The 21,667-nt window shown below is 36.5% G+C and overlaps 1 protein-coding gene across 6 annotated transcripts in view; it reads left to right on the top strand.

Annotated features, from left to right (window-relative positions):
• Positions 1 to 21,667, top strand: part of SLC4A10 (solute carrier family 4 member 10) — a 162,018-nt gene that overhangs the window by 43,423 nt on the left and 96,928 nt on the right. For 4 of the 6 annotated variants that reach the window (XM_040602738.1, XM_040602742.1, XM_040602736.1 and 1 more), the window contains exon 2: positions 15,798 to 15,879. In XM_040602738.1, the coding sequence (XP_040458672.1) occupies positions 15,798 to 15,879 (82 nt within the window). Of the gene's footprint in view, positions 1 to 12,758; positions 12,952 to 15,797; positions 15,880 to 21,667 lie in introns of all 6 variants that reach the window. The other 2 variants (XM_040602741.1, XM_040602740.1) reach the window with 1 other exon arrangement.

Consider the following 21,667-nt stretch of genomic DNA (forward strand, 5'->3'; position numbering starts at 1 on the left):
AAACAGGATGGACAGAGTGCTGGTTGAGCTAAACTGGCCATTCCAGCAATTGTGAGGTGAATGGGCAGGCTTCGTGACTGTCCTGGGCCAGGCAGATCCACTGCTAAAGGGAGAAGTGGGGACATTTGCTTTTACTGGTTCTTTCATCACTTAGCTCTCTATGAAGAATTTCAGTTTAAATGTAAGCTGTACAGGAAGATGCAGTTTCAGTCTTTTGTGGTCTTATAAAAAATTTGAGCCTTTTTTGTTTGAAGGCTAGACAAAGTTTCAAGGGAGATTTCAGTTCTGTTCTTCTGACTTCCTACTATTGCTTCTAGTCTCTCATTTTTCTTTCTATGCTGTGTCCCAGTTTAAAATATGCTCATTCTGTTTCTAAGCAGAGGAAAGCTCTTTATGATATGCACATTTTAAAGTGTTCTGTTGTGGTCCATGGCGATGCTATAGTTTAAAATAAAAATTATCTGGAATCTTATCTAGCTCCCATTCTGCTGGGTTCCCATTGACTACACAGGAGCTGTGCAAGGAGCAAGTTACTGTAGGATTTCACATACATTTTGGGGAGCAATATCTTTGTGTGTCATGATCCAGTCTGCTGAGAATTCGACCACTTGGAAGTGGATTTGTAATCCTGATGGAAATCTGCTTCCTTGAGTTTTGAATTCTGCCTTATTTACATAAAGAGATGAAATTATATTACAGCATTAATGTTTTGAAGAAAATAAAATTATTACACATAACTCTTAATCCTTTTCTAAATGTTGGTGCCCCTTTGGTTTTGAAGTGTGCATATTTGTGACTTTAGCATATCAGTGACAGGGAAGGAGTGGATTTCAGTTACCTTTTTTCTTTGTTTGTTTTTTTTCTTTCTTCCTTCCATTGGACCTTCCTTCTGTCTGTCCTTCATTTCTTTTCTTCTCAGGCAAATCAACTCTTAGAGCTTTAATATGTTAGCTGAAATCTGTGGTTCCCTTATATGACAGACCTGATTGCACCTTCGTTTGGGGACAAAAGTGTAACTTCCTGGGATAGGTATGATTTAGAATACATTAGCTGGCCTTGTTTTGTTTACAGCCCTTTGCCTTCAGAAATCTTCTACTTGAAAACATTTGTTGGTAAAATTAAGTATTAGACATATTAGCTGTGATGTTGGGCTTGGAAAATAATAACTAGGCTTAAATAACAAAACAAGCTCCTTTAAAAAAACCCAAACACTCCCTCCCCTTATTGGGGACATTTATACATCCAAGGATGCAGAACATTTGACCAGTTGTACTATTTACTCTCATGTACTATACCTTGAGAAGAATTAAGTATGCTTTTCTGGCAAATGATCCATAAATATGGTCAAAATTCCTGAGAGAATAGGGCTCAGGTCAGTCCAGTTTTACATTACAAAAGATTTATTAGCGTATGTTGACATGAACTTCTAATATAGTTACAGTGTATGAGTACAAAATGCCTTGACCAATGCTGCTTGTATGAACTTGGCGTGCAATGTAAGCTTCAGTGGGTTGAGTCTTTTCCTAATATAACTATGTCATGGCAAATCATCCTTATCAACTAGCATTTTAAATCAAATGTGATTTGTTAAAACAACTAATGTGTGTCAGAGAGCACATATGTAACAGCTTCAGATAACAGAAGTTCCAAGATATATGAAAGAGCAACAATCAGGATGGTACTGTTTCCTTTCTCTTGTTATTTTTGATTTCTTTATTGGTGCTTGTTTATCTCTTTGCTTTTTAATGCTTTTCATGCTCTTTTATCAACCCATGTCTGGATTACACTTTTATTACACTTCTTTTGGTATTTTCTGTCCTTCTTCCCTTAAATTACATCTGCCTCTTCTTTGTGCCATTTCTGTCACTTCCTTTTTTCCTTCAGGTGTAAAACTCATCGCCTCCATTATCTGGTCTTCCTTTTATTTTCTTGAAGTTACTGGAATGTTACAGGTCTCAAAGAACTGGAGGTTGTCTTTTTACCTCTTGCTGTTCCCTCCAGCCCACAGAACTTTGTTCCCTTGTTTAGCAGCACTGCCTCATCTATGGTGCTTTCTGTGGAGACTGTTATCTCCAACAATATCCACTTTGAATTTGGGTCAGAAGAGGTGGTACTTTTGTGCTGGTGCTCTTAAGCTCTGTCTGCTCCTAGCTTTTTATCCTTTTTTTTTTTTTAACAATATTTTTTTTCCTGCCTGTCTTTCTGATGTTTTATGGTCTGCATGCACACAGCTTTACCTATTCCCATCTCTGTCTGACTTTGACTTGCAACTTTCTTCCATTTATAATTTCTCACACTTCAGTTTCCATCCATATGGATAACCATCCAACTCTGTAGCTGCCCTGGTGCTGCTGTTTCTCATTTGAATTGTGTACCATGTGCCAAATCAGAGCTACATGCTTGAGTTGGTCTTCTCTATGTGCTGTGCTCCCTGAGTTAATTTTCAGTGGTAATGAATTGAACTTTTCCAATTTTTATTCTCTCTCTCTCTCTCCAAGAATGGGACTTTGTAAAACTTCTGTTCTGTTGATCTTGGATGACTTCCTTCCTGCTATCTCCTTTATTCCTCTATACTTCCCTTTATCAGTTTATCCGTTCCCTTTAGGCTCTGTGTTTTTGTTCTTCTCATACAGTTCCAAACCCTTCTGACAATTCATGGTCCTGGCTGACTCCCAGTATCCACTTTCTCAGTTCCTAATGCCATCTGCCATGCTTCAGAGATACTGCTGACTATCCCTGGTGGAAATATTTTGATTCTGCTGACTTTTTGTATTTCTTAATTTTTGTCATCTATTATGAATATCTTTGCTTGCAGTTTTGCATGTTGTATATTTTTTATTAGCTGTGTAGCCCTCCATTCAGCTGATCTGTTCCTCCCTCTCTCCATGTGAATTTCTTTAACTAGCCAACTAAGGTAAAAATTCAAGCTTTCTCCTTGTTTACTGAAACAGACATTAAGATTTTGTTTTGTAGTCTTTGAACCTCTTCCAATGAACCTATCCCTGTCCCTAACCACCTTCTGCTGTTCTTTTTTAAATTTCTGTTTCTCTCCTTGAATTCCTTCTCATATACAAGAAATATGCCCAACATGAAACATTCTTCATCTTCAGAAGTTTCTATTCACCAGATTACTGTCCTATCCCTAGACCTCCTTCATGTTTCCACCCCTTTAGTAGGCTTTGCACCATTGTCTTAATTTCTTGTCTTCTAATGCCTTTCTAGAACTGCTCACTTCTGGTTTCTGTCCTTTGTGCTGAAATGTATCTCACGAATGTTCCACTTGACTTCTTCCTGGAGGAATTCCAGGCTAGTCCTTTATTCTCCTCCACTCCATCTGTCATCTCTCTGCGATGCTATGTTATAGTCTTCACTAAATTTTGTTGTTCTTAGACATTTGTAATTTTGTCCTTGTTGATTCTCTCTCTTTTCAGACTTAGTTTCTTATTGGGTGGGTCTCCCTCTCCTCCTCCTCCTCCTCCTCCTCTTTATGTATGTAGGTGTGTATTTAGATCTCTCAGGAATCCGTCCTCAGCCTTTGCATCCTCCTCCACACCTTACTTCAGATAATATAGTCATAAACATAATCTTTATGAAGGCATTGCTACTTTATTTTTTAGTAGTGCCTTACTCTGGTTAAACTCTACCCATCTCAGAAATTTTCTTGGTCTTCAGTGGTCACTAAAAATATGATCATGTCAGAAAAAACTCCTGGGTTTTCTTTTCTTTCCTGATGTGCTATTCTTGGTCTATGCAGCTCTGAGGTCTGACAGCTCCTGTTTGTCCATATAGCCGTAAATCAGATTGAAGGCCTGCTTTTCTTAACACCGTGACTGTTAGCATCTCATCCGCCTGTCTGGCGTTAATGCTCTACAGCTTTGCTTCACTTGATTACTGGTGTTAATACCACCCTTGCTTATCACTCTGCCTACACCACTTGTTTTTTAAAGTTTATATGCCCATCTTCACAAACACAAACTTATAGTCCTTCTTTTAAAAGCTTTACAACTTGCATTCTCCTTTCCCTTCCAAGAGAGAGGTATTTTACCACGAAGTTGAATTTTGTGTTTGCTGTACTGGCAGCATCGGTTTTGATTTCCCAGTTGCTATTCATCTTACAAGTGCACTTTCTCTTACTGTGCCCAGTCTTTGTTCAAGCTCTTCCCTTAAACTCCTTCTGTAGTCTATAAAGTTAAGTATAACCTGTTAATGACTGGGCAGGCATGTTAATTGTGCACATCTTATTATACTTAGGTTGCCAAGTATTCTTAACCTGAGGGTATTTATTGTTTGTATACCTACAAGCTATAATGTACTATTATTTATAACTATTTCAATAGTTATATAATGTAAAGGTCCTTTATTTGAATTATTGATGGTCATATCATGCATATATTTGCAATGTGTATGTCAATGGAGCTCACAGACACTATTATCTTTCTCCACACATGCATACTTGTACATATTTAATAACAATGCAATTAAAGAAAAGGTAGGCAGAATTTGCATATGTAAGGAAGGATACTTAAAAGATCAAATACAGATCAGCAGATTATTATTTTTTGTTTAGTGCCTACATTGACAACATGACAGAAGAGGAACAGTGTGTTGTTCTAAGCCTGGTACAATCTTCTAATAAATGAACGACTGATCCATGTAGCTTATGGCATAATGTTTAAATTATAAGATTTTTTCTTTCTTGAATCCATGAATGAAATCCATTCTTTAACAAAAGGAGATGGTGGTGTCTTGGCAAGGAAGGGTATGAAGAGCATCTGCTGTATATTATTTTTCAACATTGTGCCTGTAATTGTTTTCACTTTAGAGCAGTATAGTGAAATACAAGTAGCGATATGTAATTAAAAAGAAATCATTACTTGTGTTGTGTTAGTAAAACTTGACATCTAGTAATTTCTGCCATTTTCTCAAAATAGTGAACACTGGGGACATTTAAGTCAAGGAGATGGAGTCTGAAAGATGAAATTTAATGTGATACTTGTTATCTAGTAAATAGATACATAAACAGGTAAATACTATGCCTGTGAGAAGGATTGAAAAACAATTTTGCTTTGGAAAAGTTTCCCTACCAAAACAGGAATGCAATCCTGACAGCCTTTCTATTTCAAATATCATAGCTTCCATCACCAAAAAGACTCCCAAATTCCTAAAATAGACAATAGTTAAAGGTTAGCTAATACCCTTCAAAGCTCTGATGGAGATCATTGTATCCTCCCTTGCTGTTCTCTATTGCATATGGGCATTATGAGAAAACTGACAGTGAAAATAATAATGCTTTTTTTTAAAACAATAAAATCCTGTCATATAGAAGCACTGACAAAACATGTATAAACTGGTAATGCCATGTTCACATTTACTTTCTATTCTAGTAATACTTGTCCCTTTTTCCTTCCAAAAGTCATGTTCTGTAACTTCAATAGAAAGTGCTGTTAAAGTCCTATCAGTTGTTTCTAACTTTTAGCTTGTTTTTGTGGTCAAATATCTTGATAGTGTAGGACAACAAGGTCATGGAAGTGATGATGTTTAAAGTTTTCAGATTACAGCAGACAAGCAGTTTGTACAAGTCTAATTCTTAGATCTCTGAGAGGCAGAAAGACCAATTTGAACCAGTTTATAATTCATATTTACCTTTGATTCTTTGGCAGCACATTTCAAATTCCTGATTATCTTGTGTGCTTGCACTGTCAAGATTTTTAAACTATACAGATCCCTTGTTATCTAGTCCACTGTCATGATCACTCACTTTCCCAATATATTTTGAGTGAGTCTTTGATATGAAAATTCTCTTTACAGTGCAGTATTTCATTCCCTGGGCAGAAATGATGCAGCTTCAAACCTGGTGTCTGAAATCTGTTTATTTCTCAGAACACATTATCAGTTTTATTCTCTTACTTCTTTTCTGCCTTTCCTTTTATTTTCCTCCATTGCTGTTGCATTGTTTACTGCTTTTCTTAATCCCTGTGTGAATTAATTAAACTACCTGAACTTTCAGATAGGAGATAATATAATCAGTGGCTTGGAGGACATAATTATTTTTTTTATCTTGGTGAATAGAGTGGCTGCTAGCTGCTTTCTCAGGCATTGCCCTCTGCAGTCATCATGGCTTACTGATGATCTGAGGCAAATAAAGGGTGAGAGCCAAGATAATCAGAATGTCATTGTCTAATTATGAGATGGAGAATTTTTCTTGTCTTATGCTGTGACTTACAGACAGTGCAAAAGATCTCTTAATTTCCATTAGGGCAACTGTTCATTTGCATGCAGCAGAACATTTCCAGGTCGTTCAAATCTGTGTTTTTCAATCACATGAATTACAGGTGCCTTGATAACAAAATCATATAGATCAACCTAAGTCTCTGGACGTAAGAAGTGCTGGGTCATCTGTTCTAGATTTTCTGCTGAAGTTACTCTCTGAAGATATAGGTGATTGGGGAACTCTTCAGGCTAAACCCTACATTCAAATTTATACATTTTGGCCAGGCAAAAGACTTGTCAGTTGTCTTCAAAGAAGTTATTTACAAGTTTCAGTTTAAAAAACCCAAACAAACCAAACACAATCTTCTTTTCTCTTCTGGAGGATAATAGATCATATAGAAGACAACTCTGAAGGACCCCAAGGAATACAATTTAATCTTTGGGCATGCAACAGAAAATTGTATGGTATTCTAAGCTGATTTTTCCCTGTCAATGGATGACAAAAGGGTCATACTATTTTTTTAACACTTCAGTTAATTTGTTTCAGTCAGGGTATGTTCACAGCTAGTAGAGCAATGATATTACTAGCGTTGGCAAACTTATTTGGAAGGTTAGCAATGAGTTTGGCTATTCAGAAATGATCACACTTAATCAAACTAGCAGTCTGTTTAGTTTACTATCCTGTCTCTCCAGACAGCCCAAATTGGAGTCTCCTAAGTCTCACCAATTTTCAGCCCATATTCAGTGACAATCTACCTAAGATCTTGCTTATCCTGTGGAAGTGCCCATCTCTTTGCACAGACTATTAGAAAAGTTGATGGTGGTCATGCCTAATTAAGGCAACTTTAGTTAGGTACCAGAAGTTTTATCAAATTAATCTGAATTTAGAATATCTCTGTCCTGGAACATCCTCCTTGCTGCTTTGATTAATTCTTGGGTTGTGCTGGTGGAGAGTGTTTGTCAAATACAACTGAAAATTGTGGGTATGTCTGAGAAACAGTAGAATCACTGAAAATAATATCAGTGTTTCTGAGAGGGAGTTAATCTTGATTATGCTGGCTTGTAATGTAAAAAGAAAAAAAGGTAGCGTTTTGAACTATGGTTGGCATACATTTGTATGTAAGAGGTGCAGACTCTACACTACATTATTTTTGTGGCTGTAAGGGAAGAGAAAAAGTTATCTTTCCTGTGTTGTAGCTGCTGTTAAAAGGATCTAATTAGTTGCTCATGACCTCTTTTCTTCTTTGCACTTGCTAGTTCCACATGAGTAGCTGTTGCAAGAAGACTGCCTTCTATGATTCTTCTCCCTGGCCCTATTTCTAGGCAAAGAAAGCTGGAAGCATGTAATCTTTTCTGAGACTGAAAGCAGATCCTTTGAGATGGGAAGTGTATCCAACTTAAACCCCAATATATCATACTGCTGATTAATAAACTGCCAATTAACATAATTTACTTGTCCATTTGCTGCCCAGAAGCTAATACCCTATTGCATAGTGGGCTAAACTCAGCACGTTTAACTTCTAACTACACCAAATAATGCTGCTATCCTGGATCTGTCCTCACCTGGCATTGGGCCGAGAGAGCCCAGACTAGCTAAAAGTAAATCTCATTTGGGCTTTGGATAAAGCCTTCACATCCATCTTCATGCTCTTGGACCACCATAGTAGTCTGATGTAGCCATTTCTATGAAGTGAGAAAAGAGGATTTCAGTTAATGGGACTACACTAGGATGACACAAGACATTAGAATTATAACCACAGAGGAAAAAATAACCATGCCTCAGATTGAAATCTGTGCTGTTCTCACCTCCGTAACTTTTAAGTATTTGACAGTGTAGTAAAGAAAAATATGAAGCAAAGGGAGTAAAATCCCATATGGATGTGACCCAACTTCTACATCCCTTAAATACTAGCAAGGAACACACATTTGTTCAGGGGTCTGACTGAGACTAGCAATTGAATAAAGATGAGGTTACAACTCCAGCAGATGTGATACGATAAGAAGGAAGGGAAGAAGTTTCAAGAATTTTAATATGACTGAAAGTGTTCATAATATGACTGAAAATGTTCAAAGGAACATAATAGCTTAAGTGCCTTGTTCAGGTTTTGTAAGGTGCTCAAATAATTTAGGCATTCCTGATAATTTTACTCCGAGGCATGCAAAACATGTCAAGCATAGTTGCAATTAAATGTAGGTGCTTAAAACAGGTACCAGAATCCAGAAAGAATGTAACAACATTATTTCATTGTTATATCCAATGCTCCATCAGGTTTATCAAGCCTTTTGAGTGGGAACGTTGGTTTGTTTGTGGTGTCTGTCATGTCCGTGTGTTGTCCCCCCCTATTTTGTTGCTGCAGCTATTAGTACAACAGAGTCCTTTTCTGGTGGGAAAGTGCAGAGAGAGAAAGTGGGGCATCTACAGCATGAAATTAAGCTACTATTTTGTCTTGATTTTCCATTTTATATTCTTTAGATAGAAATCTTGTATTCAGTTGAATAGGTGCATGAAGAATAGATAAAGTAACATATTTGTCTTGCAAATGTAAGAAACATATTGTTTCTACCTAAAATGGCTTTTCTAAGAAAGAAGGTTCCTTATCAAATGATAAGGAAATATTCTAGTAATTGTGAATTAATTTATGCATCAGTTCATAGTGGCTGTATTGTGCATAATGGTATGAAACCAGCACAGGATGCTTCAATGTAGATAAACACAGGAATTACATGTATTAGCATATTACATGAGCATTCACTTGTTTGTAAAACTGCTTTGTGTTATTAGTGCATGCATTTTCTGCTTGTGTTCCATCTCATTACATTTATAACAATATTATGTGTCTAGATTTAATGTCTGCAATGATTATGTATGTTTATATGTTACAGGAGTTGTATTATTTCATTAAATGTGTGCTCAGTCTCAGGTCAGTGGCAAATCAGTTCTTTGAAGCCAATGCTGATTAGTGCAATTTTTAGCAGTGTTGCAGAAGATGGTATTTCTTTATTGAGTTACGCTAAACAGTATCTTGGCTTTTTCTATAAAAAGAGAAAAGAGGGGGAAAAGACAGAGAAGGATGCTTTTATGTATATGACATGCAACCCTGAGGAAGATGCAAATCTGGAATGAAAACTAATTGCTTTCTACACTGTTGCATAGCCTGAACTATGTGGAGTAGGGCTGACCAAGAAGAATACGTGCTTTATGTTAACTAGTAGTGATTACTGCAGAAAGCTGCCACAAAACCAGTACAATTAAAGGGACAGTTTTAAAAACAATACAGAACAGACCTTATTGCATTATAAATGTGTTTGGATGGATCTTTTTTGGTAGAAGGGAAAGGAATATAGTATAGCTAGTGGAATGGAAAAGCAATTAAATTTCATCAGAAAGATAAAATTAACTGTATTTTCTACCTCAAAAGATTGCTAAATATGATTATATGTAATACAAGCAATTAAACACAATAATATTCAAACAGTTGTTTTTTTTCTTTTTCCCCTGTGCTTGTGTTCAGAAAGAGAAAAGAATTATAGCATTTAAATTGTGGGCATACACATGGTGCACTAAATCAGTTTTGTGTGACTGTCTGTTCAAGGACAGTTTAAAGGACAAGGTTGAACATGGCAGTCAGAACTGATTTGCCTCCTACAACAGGGACGCATCCATCTACATGCAAACAGTTTTTTAGCCATTTAGGATAATTGCCTTTACAAGATATTTCCAATATGCTCTTGGCAGCTCATAGGTTCAAAAAGCTCACTTTTCTGTATCTTTAATAATGCCATTTTTATGAAAAGTTAAGCTGAACTTAATCAAAATGATCTTAAAAATACAAATATCATGTAATGGGTCTGTGAAATAAATACAACACAAAGTGATAATGCTGGAATATCTTCAGACTGAGAAGGCAGTCATGATATGTATGTGATGGCTAGATAAATGTTCAGAATTTCATTACAGACCATTTGAAAGTTGAATACACAGGGTTTATAACACTGACTTAATGATAAATTATATAAACTGAAATGAATATATTACAGAGTTCCATCTTTTAAGTCATGTAATTATTGATAATACAAAGTAACTAAATTAATTTTATATTACAGCTTTCTATCGTTTATAGGAATGCAGTATTTAATGTTTTATGCTGACAGACGTTCCTGAGTTCCAGATGGTATTTGAGAATTATGTAGGTTGTCTAATCATCAATAAGTGGCTTATATGGAGAAGCAATTAATACCATGATTATTTTCCTTATGAGTCAGCAGGTGTGTCATACTCATTATTTCTAGTGCAGAAAAAATCAAAATGGCTTCTGCTCTGCTATGTGTTTTACAGAAAGGAAGATGCTGAAAAAGGATTCTTTTTGGTTATGTTATGATTTGTGCTGTGGGCGCATTAAGAATTTAAATAAAAAGGGAAAGGATTTTAACTGAAGGTTTAAAAACTCTGAAAAAAATTCTGGAATATGAATACTCTTTGTAGCTGATTTTTGTGTTGTATTTCAAAGGAAAGCAATCATCCAGTTTATTGAAAACACTGACCAAATATTGGAGGCAGAAAATAAAAGTAGCCAAGTGTGATGAAAATTAGATAATAAGGAGTAAGAAAAGAAATTTCTAGTTTTCCATGTAAAATGAAAAATCTAGTGTTACCCATTTTTACTTGTCTGTTCAAAATAGGTTAGCACCAAATATCATACCAGTGGAGCAGAGTACTTACCAAAGGAAGGACAGTGAGACGTATTCATTGCAACTGCATAGTAATTTCCTATTGTCCTAACAATTTCCTATTTTCTAATACATATTATTGTTATACTATTATTTCATTTACTGTAGCGATCAGCACAGATGATCTTCAGTGAATGTGCAGTGTTCAGGTAGCTTTTAAGATACATGCAACAGTATATTTTAAGCTCATGTATTGGTTTTCCTTTTTTAGTGAATACATATAATAAATGTATACATAACTTCAGATCTGTGTATTGTCACCTAGACTTTAATCTACCTTCTTGTCATCCAAAATATGAGGAATATGTCCTAATTCCATCATCCAGAAATATACTGAAGTTCTACAAGTGTATGTGTCTACGCTAGCACATACATATTTAAAAATCTGTTTCATATGCCTTTGTACAGATCCACTTCTTTCCACTCAATCATCTACCACATGATGAAAGCATAGACAATTATAAGTGCTGTAACTAAACCCACCCAAACCCAGCTGTCATAAAATGATGTTTCTCAGCTTTTCTAAATGTGTATTTTCTCCAATAATTAAATTGAACTGAGGTGTGGAAGGGCAGTGCACCGTTCTGGGAGGTGACAGACAGGTTTAAGGATCAACGTCTTTGCAACACATTATGAATTGCAGTTAGGGCTGTATCATAGCTAAAGAGGGTCATGGTCATGTTTGGAAGCTTTCTTGGGAGGTCATTTATCTCGCTTTGGAATATCCTGGGTAGTGAGCTTTATTAGTACATTGGTGGAAAGCACACTTCCGATGTTTGTTTTCAGTTTCTAAGCCGTGGGCCTTTTATTCCTTCTAACCAAGACACACACAATTCCTGGCAAGAGTTGCAGCCTCACTTTATACTCTGATAAGTAGGTTGTTGATATAAGGATTGAAAAATCGGTACTCCTAGCACTCATGGCGACCTTCTTCCTTCATGACTGCATACCAAAAAGTAGAAGCCAGACGTCTTTGAAGGTGGTTTATTTCCTTTTAATTTTGTTCAATTTCAAATACATATTTCAATGTTATAACATGCAGTTGCACTGTAGAAGATGCAGAGGATGACTCTACTGTCTGCTTTTCTATACTCACTGCTTTGTTTAAACTTCTAGTAAGAAGGGATAAAAATAGTAACAACTGTTTATAAGACTCTTTCACTAAAATAGATTTTTTTTTCTGTGAAATTTATACAGCAGATGCTGCTGTGTGAAGGTCATTTCAGCAGTCATTTTGAAAATGTAAGAGGTGCAGTCATGGACTGAGTAGAGTTGCTGACCCCTGATCTCTAAGGAACTTGTGGTTTCCATGTGAAAGCCTTGGCTTTTTCTTACTTTTTTAATTCTGGATATATTATTTCTTCTGCCATGTGTTTGCTGATATTTTATTGCTTTAGGGGAATAGTTTTGTGCCTATATTTCAGGCAAATCATTGTGTGATAACTATATAAAACCATAAAATATTAACAAATACAATTAAAAAGACAGAGAAATGTTAGGTTGTTTACAAATATATGACAAGTTTATTTTTATGTAAACTTTGTCCACTGAAGTTGTCAAAGCTGTGCACTGTAAAACTACTACAAGGTATTAATATATGTTGGTTTGATGTCAAAAAAACATTTTATGCCTAAATGTTGATTTTTATCAATCTGTTGTTTCCTATCATCATCTCTTCACATGGGTAAACTTTCCTAAATTGAATGACTTAGCACTTCTGTAGTGCTTTACAGTTCTGAAATGCTGTGTGAATATTAATTATGGCAGAGCAGCCCGGTGAGGAAGGTAGATAAGTAAGTATTATTATCCCTATTTTACAGATGGGGAAGCTGAGGCACAGAGATTAAGTGACTTTCCCAAGGCCACACAGCAAGTCAGTGGTGGCAGATCCAGGATTAGCACTCGAGAACTTCCTGGATCCCTCTCCCATGCTTTAAGCAGTAGACCACAGTGTTCACTGGACTCAGCAAGCAACTCATTGCAATAATGGACAGTTCCAAGGACTCATACCTGGTCAGTGTGCCCACACATTTGTTTGCAGACTGCTGCAGTAAGTCAGTATGGTTTGAATACCCCAGTCCTAGCAGATTTATGCACTATGTAAAATTTCTGACCTTCTTCATCTTCAAATGGGGTGAAAGGAAAAAACAGTAGAATTCTGACATAAACATGGCATGGTTGTGAAAAACATCTAGTTTTCCTGCCTTATTCTGATCCTGCTGAAACTGATGGGCAAGAACTGCAGTTGATTCCTGGCTTTGAGGATGTTAGTGTGGAGGTTGGTGGCTGCTTGGTATGTTAAAAGTCATCCAGAGCATGAATTCTGTCTTCCATGACTGTCTTATGGTTAGTCTTGCCTATACTTTCTGTTTGAAACGGCAATGTATTGCAACACTTAAAAATAATAATTCAATAATTTTCCTGAAAAGCTAATATGCAGAACGTTACCAACTGAAATTAAGTTTCCCTCTCTAGTATTCATGGGAAAGCAGAGCAGTCTCCCACTGTTTTTACTTCTATTGTGACAGTACTTACCTTCAAATGAGATTAAGACCTAATTGCACTAAACTACCGGTTAGCCCTTCTCTTCTCCCCTCCTCCAAGGAGGCATTACAGGAATCACAGAAATTGCTTCTACACTAAATATAGTGTGACTCTTGCACTGGTAAATGCAAGGTGGCTTTCATACTGCTCCCCGGGAAGTGAGAGTGTACAGTGCAAGGCCTGTTTAATTGGACTTTGCTCAGTTTGACAAGTGAATTGGCAACAACTCCCAATTAAGCTGTTTTTCCTTGTAATATTAATGGAATAAACCCACTTCTGAGAATGAGGCAAGGCCAAGACTTGCTATGACATTACAAGAAGAGGAGGCAGGGAAGAAAAAGATTGCCAGAAGCTGAAAACTAAACACATAGGAAAGGAGAAGTCAAAGTGTATGAGCATATTTTGATAGATTATTAATTAATTTATTTTTAATTTACTTAGATGATCTGTAAGGGTTTTAAACTGTCCAGCAATGTAGTATTTTCCCCATTGTAAATTTTCCCTAACATTGCTTCCATAAGGCCTTTTCAGGACCAGTAAAATACTGATGGCTATGTCTTCTGGCAGAATAGCACTACTGCTGTGGCTGTAATACCTGGGCTTTGGCATTCTGCCTAACCACTCACCCAGGAGCATGGCATCATGCCAGCATGACAAAGATGCCCAGTTATGTCTAACTGCTTAAAATAATGGATTCATTTTACCTAAGATGATCGAATGATTTGTGCAAAATTATACTGCCCTGGTATGTCTTAATAGATTATTAGCTAATTCTAAATTATTAAAAGACAAAACAGTTTCAATGGAAGACCTTTTCTTATTGTGATATTTTAGTTACATACTATTATCTGCGGGAAAGCTCTAATAAAGACACTGTAACACTCTCAGTCTCTCTTTAACAGCCCAGATGCTTGGTGTGACACATTCCTAGGATTTTTCTATATAAGATAGCTACAGCATGACAGCTATTTTTAAAAAAGAGAGGAGCTTGAAACAAAAACTTACATCCAGAATGTACGGCATCCAGCTCTAGATGTGAATCTTTTTGCCTGGGGCATCTGCTCTTTAAGGAGAGGTGCTGATGTAGTTTAATTTCTTGTTATATTCTATTGCGTTCTATATATAGATATATATTGAACATGTAACATTGCTATTCAAATCCCCCTGCTTCAGACTTCCTTTAAGATACCAATTTTATGTATCAAAATCAAGCAGTTCTAGTTCTAATATCACTTACTAAAACCCTTCCACTAATGACAAGTAAATATATATTCATGATATAGTAACTGATGTTTTTGTATAATTCATCCTTTTTTCTTCTTCATCATTTACTGGAAACCACTCTAAATCATATTGTGAAATACAGGTTGTATTTAGCAACTGTTTTTTTACAATTGGTGATGTCAAACTCATAGTGAAGCCAATATTCATTTTAGCACAGCATCCAGTGCCTTTTTGCTGAACTCTCAAAATAATTCTCTTAGGGAAATTTGATATTATTTCCTGCCCTCTCCCCCCCCCCCCCCCCCCCCCCCCCCCCCCCCCCCGGTGTCAGAAGTGACTGAAATCACTAATTTCTGTGGCTTTTTTAGCCTAAGCACATTACACTAATTCATCACATAGTACTTTCACAGTGCAGCAAAGAATACAGTTAAAAGGCATGTATGACTGTAGTATAAAATTAAACATGAAACATATGTTCCTGAGGAAGAATAGCTTTTCTGTTTTCTGCTATTAGTATGTGCTATCTGCCTTTATTGAAATTACAGCTTGGTGTTTGTAAAGAAAAGCAAAAGCTTTGCAATTCACTTGTAAGTGAAGACACTTGTTTTCATGGTATTTAAGTTTTCTTTCATATCATATTGTCACTGAGTATCATTCTCTAGCTTTGCCAAAGTATGAGTGTTAGTGCTAATAATTTGGGAATTCTGTGTGTAGCTCAGGATCCTTGTATAAAGACAAAAATACGTGTGCAGTCCTGTTCTTCAAGAGTACAAGAATAAAGCTGCCTCAATCAGACATTTCTTCTCTCAGCTCTTTCAATGTCCTATTGACTCACATTTTTCTTAATTCTCAGTAACCAGTGTTTACTCATCATCTTGCAGGTTTTAAAAGGAGAACTTAGCTGTAATCATACCTCAATAAAAACTGGTGCATAAGGAATAGATTTTAATAAGGAAAATTAAAAAGTTTTTTGTTCCTGAGTAAGAAGAGTAAATGAATATTAAAACCATCTTTACTTCATAGTACTGCACAATCTTGCCAATAATTTCCAAATGAGAAGCAGCTTACCTGTCCTTTTTTCTGTTTTGCAGCGAAATGATGAAGAGGCTGTTGTGGACAGAGGTGGAACTCGCTCTATTCTAAAAACACATTTTGAAAAGGAAGATCTAGAAGGTGAGAGATTATTTTTCTGTGCATTACATTGTCTCTTTCTTCTAAAACTATTGAAATGCAATTCCAATGTGTAAACTTACTGACACTTGATAATATACACTGCAGAAACCACCAAACACCACCACGTAGAAGAAACTGAGAAATTGTGAGAACTGTCTTATGATATTGGCCTGATAATTCAGTCTCTGAAAGAGGCCCATTTCAGTTTGTTTGGTGGATCCCAAACTTATTCTGGTTACTACTGTATTTACACACCTGCATTGAGTTGTGTGACCCCCCAAGTCATAATGATTGGACAAACCTGAGTTTCTGTTTCACATATGATATCCCATCCTTGAGACTGAAACTTGCAGATTTTAATTGATAGTGGTGGGACATGGAAGGTTCTTTTGTCATAAAGGCCACAGGAACTAGCCAAAAAGAAATACTGAGATCTGGGGTGTATTTGAACATCCTACATCTGAAAAGTTAACTGCCTCTGGTCTAAAGAGATGTATCTCCAAAGAGATGTATCTCCATCCATCAGGTGCATGAACCTGAGCTTTCTAAATGCCTACCCTTGATCTCTGCCCCCCCGCCCTTTCTCTCTGGCTGTGTGACTCTATGACTTTCGTGTTTTCTGGTGCATGATGGCCATATTGATGATTTAATGTGAATACCAACACGATACACAGGAACTCCTTGTTCCTGCTTCCTTCAGCAGTGCCTCAAAAAGATGCAGACATGGCTGCATTTTGAAAGGGGCCTGGATGTGTCAGTGGGTATGAGATAGTCACAAAGGATGTAAAATGTAATGCAGTGTAGCATGTATGAGGTAGGTATCTCTCTGCTCAATCTGGAGCAAGTCTGAGCATGTGCAAGGGTAGATCTCAGGTAAGATGTTTCTGGGGTGGCATGTAGAGTTTTGGTGTCTCTAGGGATAAGTGGCAGCCAGTGGATCAGGCTAGCAGTGACAGTTTTGGACTTAGGCACACAGCCCCCTTTTTTGAATCTCGCATTTAGTCTTCTGTAGTCTTCAGTCCCTTGATCACATCTGTGGACAAAGTGAAACTATTCTATCTGGTGTCCTTAGAACACCTGACAGAAGAATTCCCTGCCTTCCCTTCTCCATGATACTGACTCCCAGAGTTTCTTTTGGGGTGAGCCTACCCAGAAAAATGTCCTTTTGCTGAGTCATTTTACTGATGAAGGTAAGGTAGCATTTTAAAAATGGACAGTTTTCTGGAGAATCACATCTTTAAGCTCAGTTGTAGACTCAAGTGTTAAGGCAATCAGAATTACTATGATGCTTTGTGTGTGACTACACACAACCTAAAGCCTCATCTCAAAATCTGAACAAGTGCGTAATTTAAAAATTGTATTTAATTACTATTTACCCCCACCATCCTAAATGTATAGGGTTGCTCCTTTGAAATATCAGTGAAAATATTATTTCAAAAATCTGCTTCTAGAATCAGAAATAGAAATTGCAACATGATGGTGACCCCCCACCTTTCCATCAATTTAAATTGTTTGGAACACTGAAAAATTCTGTAGTTAGCCATAGTTGTCTTTTCTTTAAAATAAAATCACATGCTTCATAATATTCTAACCAAATAATTATTCAGTGTAGAATCTGACATAATGCAGTTAGCTTTCTCAGATAAATTTCATGTCCACTCTAAGAGATCAGTGTATCTTAAATACACTGCATCCAGAAATACCAAGTGACATAAAAATATCTGAATAGATTATAAATTTTAATATCGAGTTGCTGTTAATAGCATGTCCATTTGTTTCACAGCACATCTAGGCACTTTTCCATTTGGAAACAGTGGATGTGACTCACAAATGTCACTGTCCTATTCTTAACCAATGTACACTGTGTTGGGTTTTGCTGAAAACTTACCTTTTCCTAATGACATAACAAGTGTAAAATATGAAATTATATAATCAGGTGCTAATTGCATAGCTTTGTAAAAATCATATAATTAGATAATTAATATGTGTTATGTAATTAGCTCTTTGACAGACATTTAATTGGGTTTATGTTTTAAAAATGTCAATAGCTAGTAAGTGAATATTCTAGCGAAGACTAGTTTTGACAGAGTTTTAGTAGCACTGTATCAGCAACACTTCAAAACTCACAATTCATATGAAGAACTAAAGGTTGTTGAAATATGAAAAACAGTATTCAATTTCTTCTGAATCTTAAAATTGTAAGTATTTTGCTATTTTTTAATTTTAGATTATCAGCATTCAAATGTCTGAAATACTGATTTAAATGTGTACTAAAATTTCCATCTGAAATTTCTTGGCCCAGCAAATACTTCTATTTGTGTATTTTGGGGCAGCCATTGTGCAAATACATTGCATGTACAAATCTTGCTGAAAGCATGAAAATATCATGGTGATTAATGCTGCCTGGAAGAACAACTGCAAGACCAGAATTTTGCCTCAGTCTCTCTAGATCTGTGTTTTCTTTCCCTGTGCAGTATAGTAAAAATTTGGGGAGATAGGATGGGAACTGCAGTACTTATGGGAACAGAAGAGATGTGGTACTTGTCTTGGTGTCAGTAATGATACTTGCAATGTGTACTGCTAATTGTGTCTTTTTACTTAAGCTTTGCAGTACTTCAGAGGTGGATTGTTAGCAGAACTTTGGCATGCAGATTTTCAGCATGAATGATTTTTCCACATAATTAATTTTTCCTGAGTTGTAAGGTCGGGATCAGTCAGTAATACTAAACAGGTCGTTTGTCTGACCATTGCATTAATGAGGGGGCAAAGAAAGCATTTCTAAAAGCAAACCAAGAACCCTATGTCCCTGGTTATAATCATATTTTTTGCATGTTATCTTTCATTGTGTGTACAGACAAAATTACTACTGAAATATATTCTTTATCAGTGGTGGTATTCCTAGATGAGAATTGAGCACTGATTCTGGATACTAAAGTACTTAATTGCAAAAGGACTGGGAGCAGGTAGTCAAGTTTTCATAAACAGATGTGCACGTCAACAACAGTTGCACTCAGCATACTCTGTGATGTTGTCACTGATTGCTGTTGCTTCAATGCACATTCAGTAGTAAGTTTCTGACAAAATGGATACACCTACTTTTTCTCTCATGGATTAAAAATATTTGGATTGATCTGTAGGTGTCTGGAGACCTCAGATTCTCTCTGCACTGAGAATTTTGGACTATATAGATACGCAACAGGATTGGCACAAAGTACACTCTAAGGTCTTTTGCTTGTGCCCAGAATATTAGTTGAGAATGAAAATGACAGTTCCATGGCTGTCCTTGCTGGAGGTGGTCAGCTGCAGATCCTAGGTTTCTGTGGCAGGATTTCAGAACTGCTGTGGGTATTACTGTGGCGTGGCTTGAGAAGCAGCTTTGGTAGAGCAGTGGCTGGAGATAAGGTTGTTACGTGGAGATCCAGGCATGAATTGGGGATGAATTCTGGCTCTGTTAAAGGAAATCACAAAATGATCCTTGATTCAGAAAAGTCAAGATTTTGCTTAAGCTTTTTTTGTTTCATAACATTTTATCTGCCTAAGTGCTGTGGGAAAAATTTTTTTCATGGGAAATTGTTTCCCATCTTTCACATCTCTCAGGACACATAAAACACCATATCCAGTATATAAATCACCGTACATTAGAATATGCATTCTGATACTTTCGACAAAATTTAGGTGATGTGTACTGATTAATGAAAGTCACAAAAGACTTAAAGCTAAATTAGGAAATAAACATCACTAGTACAACTCTAAATATGATGCAGAAGCTGAGGATTTAAACTTAATAAATAAAAAATTAATTTAGAATGTTTTATGCTTATAGAGATGTTTTTTATTTAACAACCTGCGTTAAGATTAATTTTGATAGTAGATGTCCTGCTGACCAAAAAAAAATAAAAATCCCAGAGTATTTAATTATACTTTTAAAAAAAAGTTATTTTAGTTATTACTTCTTTTTACATCTGTTCTAGCCTGTCATAGTAGTTTAAAAAATATTTAAACAAAATTTTCATTTTATACAGTTAGGGTTAATATATGAAAAACTCGTTGTGATTGAGCTCTAATCTTCATATATTTTTTAGTAAGAATCTGAGTAGCTCCAGATATCGAAGTAGGCTTTTATTCTCAAAGACTGGATGTTTTTTATAGAAAGAACATAATAGTGGACCTGTCTGCCACTGACATTATTTACCTGAAAATTAATAAAACCTAGCAGCTCACAGGACTGAAAGAAGATAAATCTTACTAACCTGCTGGCCTTGATTCAGCTTTGCCTCCATGTAGAAACAAATCAGCTTACTAGTTCTGCTTGGCCAGACAGGAACATTGACCAAGGTCTCCCCTCCCTTTGGCTGCCAGGATGCTACAGCCTATTGCAAAAATTAGTTACCCTGTCAGTACAGATCCCCGGCTTGGAGCTTCCTTGCCTCTACTTCCCTTGGGTCCCCCATTCATTCTGATGTTCGTTAGACTTAGAGGGGTAGAATATAAACTGTGGAAGTAAAGAGCTGGAGGGAGATGTGTGTTAGTCTATGCCTGTAATGTCAGATGTAGTTGTACAGCTGTAGGTCTTTGCAAAAGGCTCTCAAAAAGAACCATTGTGGCTTTGCAAGCACAGAATTCTTTTATTGTGTTGCCTACCAGGTATTACATGCTCTAGCTTGTTCTATATGTAATTTCTAAGGCACATCTTTCTGTAGTGCCCCTCATCGAGTTTTGTCGCCTTTTTCCTGTGTCTCAATATTCCTTGAAATCTCACTTGCTTTTCCCCTGAGCTATGCTTGCTCTCTTGCCTTGGCAATCGCCTGGTTTGGTCCCTTTGCATGGGTCTGTTGTCTCTTCCCAGGTAGTCCCATGTTTGTGGGAAGGTGGTTCACCTTGAAGATTTGTTAGTAACTGTGCAGGACATTTTCACAAAATCTCATTGAAAGTTCACATGAAGAATAATGAAATAATGAAAGCAAAGAAGTTATCACATAGCATTGGCTGAATGCCAAAGTCATAAGCTTTGGGTTTTGAAGTTTGACTTTGAGCTTTACTGACAAGAAACCTTTTCGGTATTTGTGACGACTAATATTTCCAAATGTTTCACCTTGTGAAATTCTGATAAATGAAATTGGCATAAACCAACTTGTCATTATTGGTGAAAGCTGCAAAACAATCAGAAGACAAAACCATTCCATTTTTAACATACGTACAGTTGTGCTAGTACTGAATTTTTTGCTTGTTGCTAATTTAGAAATATAGGTCAAATTCTTCTCTCCAATAACCCCAGCTTCACCTTCCATCACTGGAATGTGTGTGTGTCTGTCTGAGATGGTCCTTCCAAGTTCTGTGTCTGCTGACTTTTTTTGCTATTGGCTGGCAAGGTCTGAGACCTAATCTCATGCTAGGACTGTGCATAGAACACCTCTGGATTCCTGGAGCAACGTGGGGGAAATCAGGAATGAACATAAGTGCAGTTAAAAAGACTTTTTGCCCAGCCACAACCTGGAAAAATGTTTTGTTAAAAGGAGAGATTTGTTGGGAGGGCAGTGATTGATCAGGGGCTCTTTAAAAGGTACTTAACTTTAATGACTTCAGTGAGATGCTCTTGTCCTCCATATTCAGTATGTCCTCAATGCTTTCTTGGGCCAGGGATATTGCTTTAATTTTTTTTTCTACATAATTTCTATTGTAAATTAACCTAGAACATAAGTTACATGTATGATCTGAAAAATTTGTGAAGGCTTTCTTGTCAGTTCTTCCAAATTACAGCATGGCAACAAGGTGAAAAATGTACCCCAGC

Source organism: Falco naumanni, chromosome 8 (assembly GCF_017639655.2).
Source record: "Falco naumanni isolate bFalNau1 chromosome 8, bFalNau1.pat, whole genome shotgun sequence".
Classification (NCBI taxonomy): Eukaryota; Metazoa; Chordata; class Aves; order Falconiformes; family Falconidae; genus Falco; species Falco naumanni.